We start from the raw sequence: 11,122 nt of genomic DNA on the forward strand, positions 1-11,122 counted from the left end.
ATGTGTGGACACACATCGCAACACACAGGGCGTTAACTTTCTTCCCCTTGACGATGCCATGGTTAGGCTATCAAGCCAAGCAGGCAGCAGCTTACCGGTTCACGACTTTAGCGATGCTGGATTATTTGCGTGTGCGTATAAGTTTACACACTTCTCGCACAAGACATGCATCTACATACTGCAATCAACTGGTCAACACAAAAGTGCACAACTGAACACGGCATCTTGCCAAATTTTTTTTATCACTTTAGAACAGTACACATGATACATCCGAGTACATGTTGTGAGACTCTTTGAACAGAGTCTCATGGAACTCAGCTTATAGTAATTAATAGATAAGCATACAAGAGGTGGCACGAGCGTAGTCGTGCGCGTTCTCCCCAGCTCCAGTGTGATTTTCACCACAGCTTGGCCGATTGGCAAGTCTTGTTCCGCGGCGCCCCCGGCTCTAGCGTGATTTTCACCGCCGCTTGGCCGATCGGCAAGTCTTGTTCCACGGCGATACGCCCTGGCGCCGTTGTTGTTGGCCATTGGCATGCGCATACAACGATGGCCAAGTCGCTCACATGAGGCCGCCCATGTCTTAGTTGCTTGACATTGCCAACGTCTCTGAGAAACATTGTGTCTGTGCTCGGCATGACAACCGCACTACTTATAAAAGGGTACCCCATCGTGGGTGCTCCTTTTTTTATTTTTATTTTACACAGGTGAAGTAGCAAATGGGAAGTAACAAGACAAACAAAATAGAACCAAGAGGCAGCAAGAGAGCAAAGCCAAGAAAAAAAACGAGAAAAAGCAAAGAATAATAAAGAAAATAAATAAATAAATAAATAAATAAATAAAAACCTTGGTGACGTTGTGCCGACTCCAAGGGATGATATAGAGACTTATGTTGGCGCCAGATCATGGCGTTGGCCAACAGTAAGTCGTGGGGTTCCGTTGGAGCCATGTTGAGGAGGCGTTGAACAGTCAGGGAGTTGTGGCGTTTCGTCGGGGCCGTGCCGTGGCGCTGACCGACAAGCCTGTCGCCGCATTTCGTCGGGCCATGTTGTGGCGTCGTCCGACAAGCGTGTTGTCGCATTTCGTCGGGCCTTGTCATGGCGCCTTCCGACGAGCATGTAGGGCTTCATTGGGGCCATGTTGCGGCATTGGCCAATGATGTGTCCATCAGGTCCTTATGGTGGCGTTAGCCCACCGGACGCCCTTGAATTATCTTCGCCTTGAGGTGTAAATGCCGTGTAACTTGGCGAAGACGTTTATCAACGTGACAACCACTTTGAAGTTGTATCGTGGTATGAACAAGTCAGGTTGAAGGGTTTCACAGCTTGACACTGGCCGCACTGGCGCATCGCACTGCTCCCGAATTGTGATTTATCAATCCGACCCCCACTTGTAATGGTGTATCGGGGTGTAATCAGCCGGGTTGAAGGGTTTCACCGCTTGATGCTGGCCGCACTGGCGCGTCTTACGGCTCCCTATTGTAGCGAAACGATGGACCTGCAACACTACAAGAGAAACAACTAGCTTGTCTAAAGTTGACTGACATCGCTAGGGTAATGTGAGTATAATATGAAATCATTGAAGCAGGAGGATTGTTTGTGGTGTTTTTTTTAAATGTTGGCTCTCCCATTGGCATTAGCTATATGAGCAGTTTGAGATAGGATAGCCGGGGGACATAACCATCAGGCACCGTTGCATAACCATAGCAACACGGCTCCCGTGATTTGCCCCGTTGTGTGCTTGAATGTGTAGACCTCTGCTTCGGTGTCTCCACCGGGGTGTTGGGAATTCTTGTTCGAGACTCCCTTGCATTGAGTTAAGCCACAGCCTACTCGCACTCTCTAACATGGAGGCATAGGTACGGCTGTGTTGGTGATGTGTTTTGTTGGGTAATGGCTAAGAAATTCGCCATCATTTTTGCCGAGGACGGTGAATGACTACCTCCGCCTTCCATTTAGTGTTGAGCTTGATGTTTGAGCTATTCGGCCACTTCTTTGGCGACCATTTTTCTTTGCTCATCATTTTTTTTGCTTCAATCCGAGGAACTTGGAGTGTAGCCATTCACCTTTGTGTAACTAGGTGAATCCTCGCTGGCGTTGTGTGTTTTTCTTGTGGTCCCTTGTTGTCACCTTCCAGGGTGGCAAGAGGCTGCACACTTGGCGAAACTTGTGTTGCACCAGGTAGCCCTTTCTTGCTCTTCTCCTATAGTCTTCCCTGGAGGGTGTGTCGCTTAATGTAAGGAAGCATGAGCGGCGTGGTCGCCTCGCTGCTTAGGAGTGGCCCAAACTATCTTCCCACTGCCCCAGCGAAAACGCGTTCAGCGTCCGTCGTGTGTTGTGTGATGTGGTGGCTTGTCACGAGCTCCATGCGCCTGGTTGTTGCGCCCGGGCTCTCTGGTAAAGCCCTGAGGCCGTCGAATCCTCCACTACAGCTATAGCCGGGTAGGGAGAGCCTTTGTGTGTTTTTTTTTGCTCTCCATGGAGAAACGACCATCCGTGCAATAGATAGTGCACGCTAACCATCTCAAGGAGAGGAGAAAAAAAATGTTTTTTTTGTGTTTTTTTTATGCAAAATATTTTTTTAAGAACCTCCCGTTGATCGGCGGCATTGGTCGAGCTCCCTGTTGGTCGACTAGCTGGTAAGCGCCTCCGTCGTAGACTTGTTCGATGACGTACGAACCTTCCCACTTGGGCTCAAATTTTCCCTTCGTCTTGTGTGTGACGACAATGGGACGTCGAAGCATGAGCACCAGCTCGCCCTTCCAGAAGACGCGCCGCTTGACGAGCTTGTCGTATTCCCGCGCCATGTTTTGGCGATAAAGCTCCAGCTCTTGTACAGCGTCAAGACGTCTCTCCTCCAGGGCATCGAGCTCTTGGAAGCGGAGTCGGACCTGTTCATCTTGATTTAGTCCATCATGAATAGCCACCCGTAGTGATGGTAGCTGGATTTCCAAAGGCAAAGCTGCCTCACACCCATACACAAGAGAGTACGGGGTAGCTTGTGTTAGGGTACGAACCGTGACGCGGTACGCCCATAATGCTTCAAAGAGACGATCATGCCAGTCCCTTCTATACTTATGCACCGTCTTCTTTAGTATCTTGCCGAGCGTCTTGTTGAACGCCTCTATCATCCCATTTGCCTGGGGATAATAGCCAGTGGAGTAGTTCCACTTTATCTTGTACTTGTCCATGAACCTGTGCATTTTGTCCGACCTGAAAGCTTTAGCATTGTCAGATGTAATACGGTGTGGAATTCCGAAGCGGTATATAATGTGCCGCTCTAGAAAGTTGATGGCGTTAGCGCTTTTCACCTCACGCAGTGGTACTGCCTCTGCCCACTTGGAGAAGTAGTCTGTTGCAGCGAGGATGAAACGATGACCTCCAGAAGAAGGAGGGTCAACGGGGCCGATGACGTCTATGCCCCAAGCGTCGAACGGCCACGAAGGGACTGTTGGTCGTAGAGGGACCGGCGGTAGATGCTTGAAGTCACCATGGATTTAGCAACCATGACATGTCTTCGCCACCTTCAGGCAATCTGCCATGATGCCCGGCCAGTAGTACCCAGCCAAGCAGATGCTATGGTACATCTTTGGCCCACTTTGGTGTCCGCCACAGATTCCGTGATGCACCTCCTTCAAAATCTCATCAGCTTCGTGACGGCTGACGCATCGGAGGAGCATTTCTTGCCCATAGGCACACCTATAGAGCACGCCTCCCTTGTAGATGTAGGAAGGGAGTCATCGTTGTAGTTGGCGCCTCTTCACAGCATCGTCGGGGAGAGTGCCATGCTTGAAGTAGTCGATGAAGGGTTTGCGCCAATCGTCATCTTCGACGGCACATGCGGTGACGGTGTTAACCTCGTGCTCCTCCGGGATGAGCTCCAGCACCGCGGGAAGCAGCCACCTCTCCTCGATGGTAACTTGCGTGGACTTACCCTCAGGAAGGGCGAGTGCTGCTCCAAGTTTGGCCAACGCATCAGCTGGAGCGTTCCTGCTTCGTGGGACATGAAGAATTTCAATATGTTTGAATTCATTCATGAGCTTCCGGGCTGCCTCATAGTACGGCATAAGCTCCGGTTTGCGAACCTCATATACCCCATTAACCTGTCGAACAATCAGTTGAGAGTCCCCATGAACCCGTAGAGAACATACCTCCATGGAAAGTGCTAGGAGAAGGCCGAAGATGAGCGCTTCATACTCCGCTTCATTGTTGGAGCACTCCTTGAGAAGGGAGAATGAATGGTACATCACTCCTCCTTGTGGGTTCTTAAACACCAATCTGGCTCCCGCTCTCCATCTTGGGGCACCGTTTAGGGTGTCTTCTACTCGTGAAGCGCCGTCGAAGTAGAGCTCCCATGGAGCTTCGATCTCGGTGGTGAATACCTCTTGATCGGGCAACTCGGCGATGAGCGGAGAGTCATCGGGTACAGGATGTGCCGCAAGGAACTCGGCTAGAGCTTGTCCCTTGACGGCTTTTTGTGGAACGAAGGTGATGTCGAACTCCATCATGAGTAGCACCCATTTTGCTAGTCGCCCGGTGAGCGTGGGCTGACTAAGTAGGTATTTTATTGGGTCCGCTCTTGCCACCAATTGGATCTCATGCGCCAACATGTAATGCCTTAACTTCTTCAAGGCAAAGATCAGTGCCAAGCACAACTTCTCAATGGGAGAGTAGTTGCATTCGGCACCCACCATGGTGCGGCTTAGGTAGTAGCACGCCACTTCTTTGCCTTCGTCGTTGTATTGTGCAAGTAAGGCACCTAGCGAAGAAGGCTGAGCAGCAATATAAAGAATGAGAGGGCGCCCTTTTACAGGAGCTGCCAACATGGGAGGATTAAGGAGGTACCTTTTGATGCTGTCGAAGCAATTTTGGCACTCCTCGTCCCATACGAATGGTGCCCCTTTCTTCATTAGCTTGGAGAAGGGTTGTACACGCCCGGATAGGTTGGAGATGAAGCGTCGAATGTAGGCTAGATGTCGTTGGAGCGTCCTCAACTCCTTCAACTTTTGGGGCGGCGGCATCTCGAGGATGGCGGTGATCTTCTTTGGCTCGATCTCGATGCCACGATGTCGGACGACGAAGCCAAGGAAGACGCCTGACCGAACAGCGAATGTGCACTTGAGGGGGTTCATCTTGAGCTGGTGTCGACGTAAACGCTCGAACACCACCCGCAAGTCATCTTGATGGTCTTTGCGGTCTTTTGTCTTCACCACCATGTCATCAACGTAGCACTCAACGGAGTGGTGGATCAAGTCACTGAGTATGTGCGTCATAGCTCGTTGATAGGTGGCACCAGCGTTCTTCAACCCAAAGGGCATCACCGTGTAATGGAAGTTGCCCTTAGGTGTTCTAAATGCGGTGTCGAGTGCATCGACAGGGTCCATTTTGATTTGGTTGTATCCAGACGACCCATCCATGAAGGACAAGGCATCGAACCCAGTAGTAGCGTCGACCACCATTTCCGTGATCGGAAGAGGGAAGTCATCTTTAGGGCAAGCTCGATTCAAGTCGCGGAAGTCAACGCAGACTCGCACTTTCTCATTCTTCTTCTCCACAGGGACAATGGTGGAGAGCCAGCGTGGGTATTGTATCTCCTTGATGAACCCTGCCGCGATCATGTTGTCCACCTCCGCTATAACCTGGTCTTGGAACTCGGGTTGGAGGCGTCGAGGTGCTTGCTTCACAGGACGAACTTGTGGGTCAATTGCCAGCTTGTGAGTGGCGACACTAGGATCTAATCCTGGCATTTCTTTATAGCTCCATGCGAAGCAATCTTTGTACTCCATTAAGAACCTTCGATAATCTTCTCGCTCCTCCTCCGTGAGTGTAGCGCTCACAAAGGTCGTACGCGGATCATCTTCAGTTCCGAGATTGATTTGTACAAGCTCATCGATGGTGGGCTGCCCTCCATCTTTGAGCTATTGGGGTGCCGATGTGACATCCGGCTCTCCATCTTCTTCCACTGCTTCTACCTCTAGGGGGTGTTGTTGGCGTCGAGGCTGGTAGGAGCAGCCAACTTCATCTCCCGTGGTAGTCGACATGGTGAAGTAGTGGGCAATGTTGGCGTTGACCGAATCTTCTCCTTCGTCGGAGGTGTCGATGTTGTGGTAACCTAACCCGAACTTGGGCTGAGCTTTGTTCTTCCTCTTGATGAGAATCTCTGCCTGGCTCCACCATTGCTCGCATATGGATGGTGGTCGTGGGACCCTGTTGTTTGGACCGAGCGTGATCCCGGCCTTCTCTAGCAGGCGAACCATTCTAGGCTCGGCCTTCATGGTCGTAAGTGCCTCATCTGCATCATGATTAGGGTTAGGGGATTCAAGTACAAAATCACAATGTTATAGAAGATGGTGCTAGGTGCAGAGGAGTGACCGGGAATTGTCCATACTTCCAACTCGGTGGTTGTCGATATGTACAATGATGGAGGTTGCATGCATTCAGCACTCTCCGCTACTCCTTCTATTTCAGCGACCCTCTTCTTTACGACTCCTTCCGACGTTAGTGAGGGTTGGCTTGTAGACACTTGAGGTGTTGGCGTTGATGACGCATCTTCAATTCTTATTGGTAGTTTGGTGCCACCTCCGAGGGTCAGAGCACCAGGCTTTGTATCCTCCTTAGTTGATAGAACCTCCTTAACTTGGGAGACAACCGTCAATAAGGGTCTCCATGTAGGCCTTAATGTTAGGGGTGTCGATGTGGACACTCCTACTTTCAACGATAGAGGAGTGGCCGTGGATGTCGAGGGAATGCTACCCGCCCCCTGCCTTGTCCTTCTAGACCTTGGGGACGTCCTCCTCTTGGAGGGGGAGCATGGCATGATGAGAGCCTTCACCTCAGGTGTCGACAAAGCGCTAGGCTTCAGCACGATGTCAGCTACAGGAGCGACTTGACCAAGCTGATACTTGTACTCCTCCACCGGAAAGTAATACTTGGCATCCACGTGGTACGCCTCTTGCACGGTGTACGGGGACATGTTGCCGATGATGCGTTGTTGCGTCTTGCTTCCATCAAGGAACTTTAAGCATTGATGCAGCGTAGACGGCACCACCTGATACTTGTGAATCCATGGCCTCCCTAGAAGCGTGGAGTATGACGTGTTGGCATCGATGACGTAGAACCACACTTTGAAGCTGAACGTGGACATCTGGATCTTAATGGTAAGAGCTCCTAAAGTCGCCTTCCCGGAGTTGTCGAAGCCACAGATGATGACGTCCGTAGGCTCCAAGTCAGCCACCGTGTAGCCAGCTCGCGTCAAGCTCCGTAGGGGAAGGATGTTCATAGCGGACCCTGGGTCGATGAGGATTCGATGAAGGTGCGTGGCTCCTACGTTCCCTTCAACGTAGAGTGGGCGGTTGTGATCGCCGTCTTCTACCACCTCATCTTCTTCATCGAACGTGATCTCATTTACAAACAACGGGTTGTTGACAAGGCGGTGTTTGGCCATGATGACTTCATAGAGCTCCGGTTCTTGCAGCGCCTTCACTAGGGCTTCTCGGAGCTCAGGCACAAGCATGAGAGCATCATAGACGCTCAGCAACGCAGGGACCCACTTTAGGTGAGAGACAACATTATAGTCGATGTCGTCAATTCTGTTCTTTTTCTTTGATGTTTCGGGCACTCCCGCTAACGGTGTACCTTCATTTGTAGGCTTGTTCCCTTTTGGTTGCTTGACTTGGGGCAGCTCTTGTAAAGCCTTCCCACTTCGTAGGTTCATGTTGACTTCCAGCGGGGCATCTCCTTGCTCAGCACCATCATGGAGCATTTCCTGCTATCTAGTCGTGAGCAGCTCATTAGAGTTTGCGCCACCGTCGTTGCTGCTAGCGGAAGTGGCGTTACATGTTGCCACATTTGAGGTTGGCGAAGAGCTTGATTCTTCACTTACCTCTTCAGTCGAAATCTACCCCCAGTCCTTGGGCCAGTATTCTGCCAAGGTAGCTAGAACACGACCCGTACGAGGGAAGGGCGCAATTCCTTGCTCCCTGGGGACAAACCGAGGTTGCAGGCGCCGCCGGCTTGGGTCTGGCCGCCTTGGTGCTGGTGTCGATGTTGATGTTGCATGTGGAGACACAACCGTGCGAGGATGTCGCGGGGGACGCCCGTTTGGTCGTCGTCGATGCTGTACTTCGGTCCACGTCTCCCCTTGAGGGACCCTGGTCGGCTCTGTTGATGTAGTTTGGGGCTGCTTGAGCGTTGCAGAGGCAAGTTGCTCCTCGACTTGCGCTAGCGGCACCCATGATCACTGGTCTCTTTCTCCTTCTTGACTCACCGAAGAATGTGCCCCCATCGTCACCATGTTAACAGCATGGTAATCAGGATTAACAGCATCGGGATCCAGGTTGATTCTCCCCTCGATGACGGCTTTTTGGAGCCACTCCTTGAAGGCGATGCAATCCTCGATCAAGTGACCGATGTACCTGTGGTATGGGCAGTACAAAGGATTGTTAGCCATGCTTACCTGGTGTGGCCGACGTGGTTCAGGAAGGCGGAGCACTTGATTGTCCATCAGCTGCTCGAACATAGCTTTCACCAACTCCCGCCTGAAGATGTATTGCTTCTGGAGGAGGTCTAAGAGACGCGTCCTCCTTCCTTCTTGATCGTTCCTTGTGCCTAGGAAAGGCGCCTGGGCTGGAGGGACGTTGGAGAAAACCCTCACCGTATTCGCCTCTGCTTGAGCCTTCATCTTGCCCCCAGCGTTGTTGGGCTTCGCTGTCGAGCTGAAGCGCTTAGCAGGGTCGAAGACGCTCGTGTTCTTGTAGAGCTCCATGATTTGAGGCGACTTTTTGAACTCGATCTTGGTGGAGGCCACCGTGGAGCTTAGTTCGCTGAACGTCCTAGGCTCACGACGAGAGACTTCGAGCGACCAGTGTTGTAGCATCCCATGAATGCACATTCCGATCGCATCCTCGAGGTGCATGTCTCTAGCCAGACGCACGTAGCTATCCCGAAACCGGATAATGTAGTCGTCGATGGCTTCATCGCGTCGTTGCTTAACTTGCGACAGCTCGACGATGGAGATGTCCCTCTTCATAGCAACAAAGTGCTTTTTGAAGGCGCTCTTCATGTCAGTCCAGCTAGTAATTTTTCCTACCGGCAGCCGGCTGTACCAATGGAACGCCGCGCCGGTTAGAGATCCTGAGAATTGGCGCAATAGCAGCGACGAGTTGTTGGCTGTGTCGCCGCATGCCGCCTCAAAGTAGGCCAGATGCTCTCTCGCATCCCCAGTCCCATCGAATTGACGGAATTTAGGTGGGCGCCATCCCGCAGGGAAGGGGACAAGATCGTGCCATGCTTCATATGGCTTCTCCAAGTCACCCTCTAGTGAGTGCGGTGCCTTCTCGTTCGTGATCTGCCTCAACTTCTTGGTCACCATGTCCTCGACTATGTCATGATAGTCTTTTAGCGCTGATGGTTGTGGTCCTGCACTTGCCGACGTAGAGGGATTTCACAATGGAGGGGGACGAGCACTTGCAATGCCTTCTACCTCCTCAAGCTGCGGATCCTTGGGAGGTTGATGGGCACCACCAGGTTGCACGTTTTGTGTTAGGGTCATCATTAGTTCAACTAGATTGTCAAACTTTGTTGACAACGCCCTGATCACCTCGCCTTGTGCTTGTACTTGATCTTCTAGGCTTCTTGGGGCGCTGTTCTCTCCCGCCATGCGTGCTGACGCTGTGTTAAGGTCGCCGATATACTCCTCCCCTTCCGAAGGGATGGAGCGAGCGAGGTTGTGGTAGAGTGGCAATGTGGAGTGCACCTCCAATGATGCAGAGGAGTCAGAGTCGAAGTCGGAGTTAGAATCACAGGTGTAAGGGCTCGAAAACTCCTTCTCTTCATCGACCATGGCTTGGTTCACCTTTTGCTCCGCGATGGACTTAAGCCGAGTACTAGCCCCAGCCCGATCAACGAGGTGTTGCAATTCCTGTTGGTCTTGTGGAAGCCGAGATGAGATGTCGGCGTATCGTTTTGGAGATATGTCCGACGTCAATATATCATCACCATCGGACAACACATTCCTTCTCTCGCTAATAGGGAAGCAAGGAGCTGATGTCCCTACTTTCGGATTCACCGGGATCTCTTCATCAGAAGGATAAGTGAAGTCATGGGTCACCGACAGAGGGACCCATGTCTCTTCGAACATGTGCTCTGGATGCGCTGTCAATGCAACGCACATGGCTACGTCCTTCTTGGGTGCTTCAGTCGTTGGAGAGGCTTCCTCATCCATCGCAACCGTATCGTCAACTTGAGCTTGTGGAAGAACCTCACCATCTTGCATGGATGGCGCTTTCTTGATCCCATCCATTGGTGAAGCCGAGGTCGAGGTGGACTCTCCTAGGCTGTCTGAAGAGGCTATGCTTGGTGTAGCTTCTCACGATCCTTCTCTTTTCAAGATAATTGGAGGGCGCTCTTGAGTAGGAGCGACCCCTTTCCCTGCTGCCTCGCCACCTCGCACCTTGCGAGGTTTTGGAGTTAATCTTTTGAGGAGGTACTTGTACCTCTCGTTGCTTTCCAGAGTGGGGGAGATACGGAATATGATTCTCCCATCTTCTTGGCGGATGTCCCCATCAGCACGAACGCGCACTTGAGTGTTCGTAAGCACCAACTCCTCAAGCTCACGGTAGAGTGTATGGTGGTTCCTTCGTCGCCTCTCACGCTTGCATTGGTTCTCCGTTGGCACATGTCGAGCCTGTGACGGCCCTTGTGGTGCAGGAGGAACCACTGGCCCAACTGGTCGGGGAGTTGTGCTTGGGACGTTCTCTTCCCACCGCCTCGATCCTGAGGCTCCGCGCCTTGGAGAAGGCGGAGGTGGAGCAAGCCTTCCAATGGATGGAGAGGCAGCATGTCATTCTTGCATTTCACGAGGAGGTGCGGCATAGTCAGTACGCCTCGCCCACGTGTTTCGTCGTGGAGGCGGAGCCATGTATCCTCGATGCGTGGGTGGTGGAGTTCGGCGACGCGGTGCCAAGGTTTGGCGCTCATGTTGGGGACGGTGGCTCGGCGCACGCCTTTCTGGCCCAGTCCTGAATCGAGCCGAGGAAGATTCCGGCGTAGCCTGAAGCCTTCTCCCAAGCTCGGCCACTTGGTCTCATAATTGACGGATCTCCTCCTACACATTCCCATCGCGA

General features: G+C 52.0%; 2 protein-coding genes across 2 annotated transcripts; both read right to left on the reverse strand.

The window, feature by feature from the left end:
- Positions 1–2,563: 2,563 nt before the first annotated feature.
- Positions 2,564–3,202, reverse strand: LOC136479050 (uncharacterized). The gene has a single exon (XM_066477039.1). The coding sequence runs from the start codon at positions 3,200–3,202 to the stop codon at positions 2,564–2,566; it is 639 nt and encodes a 212-aa protein (XP_066333136.1).
- Positions 3,203–8,235: 5,033 nt separating this feature from the next.
- Positions 8,236–9,369, reverse strand: LOC136479051 (uncharacterized). Its single transcript, XM_066477040.1, has one exon. It carries the CDS (start codon positions 9,367–9,369, stop codon positions 8,236–8,238), a length of 1,134 nt encoding a protein of 377 aa, XP_066333137.1.
- Between the last annotated feature and the right edge of the window lie 1,753 nt (positions 9,370–11,122).

The sequence above is a fragment of the Miscanthus floridulus genome, chromosome 9 (assembly GCF_019320115.1).
Source record: "Miscanthus floridulus cultivar M001 chromosome 9, ASM1932011v1, whole genome shotgun sequence".
NCBI classification, from domain to species: domain Eukaryota; kingdom Viridiplantae; phylum Streptophyta; class Magnoliopsida; order Poales; family Poaceae; genus Miscanthus; species Miscanthus floridulus.

Bases quoted from the DNA above. Each gene is read 5' to 3' on its own strand.
- LOC136479050 (XM_066477039.1), bottom strand. From the start codon at position 3,202: ATGCACAGGTTCATGGACAAGTACAAGATAAAGTGGAACTACTCCACT.
- LOC136479051 (XM_066477040.1), bottom strand. From the start codon at position 9,369: ATGGTGACCAAGAAGTTGAGGCAGATCACGAACGAGAAGGCACCGCAC.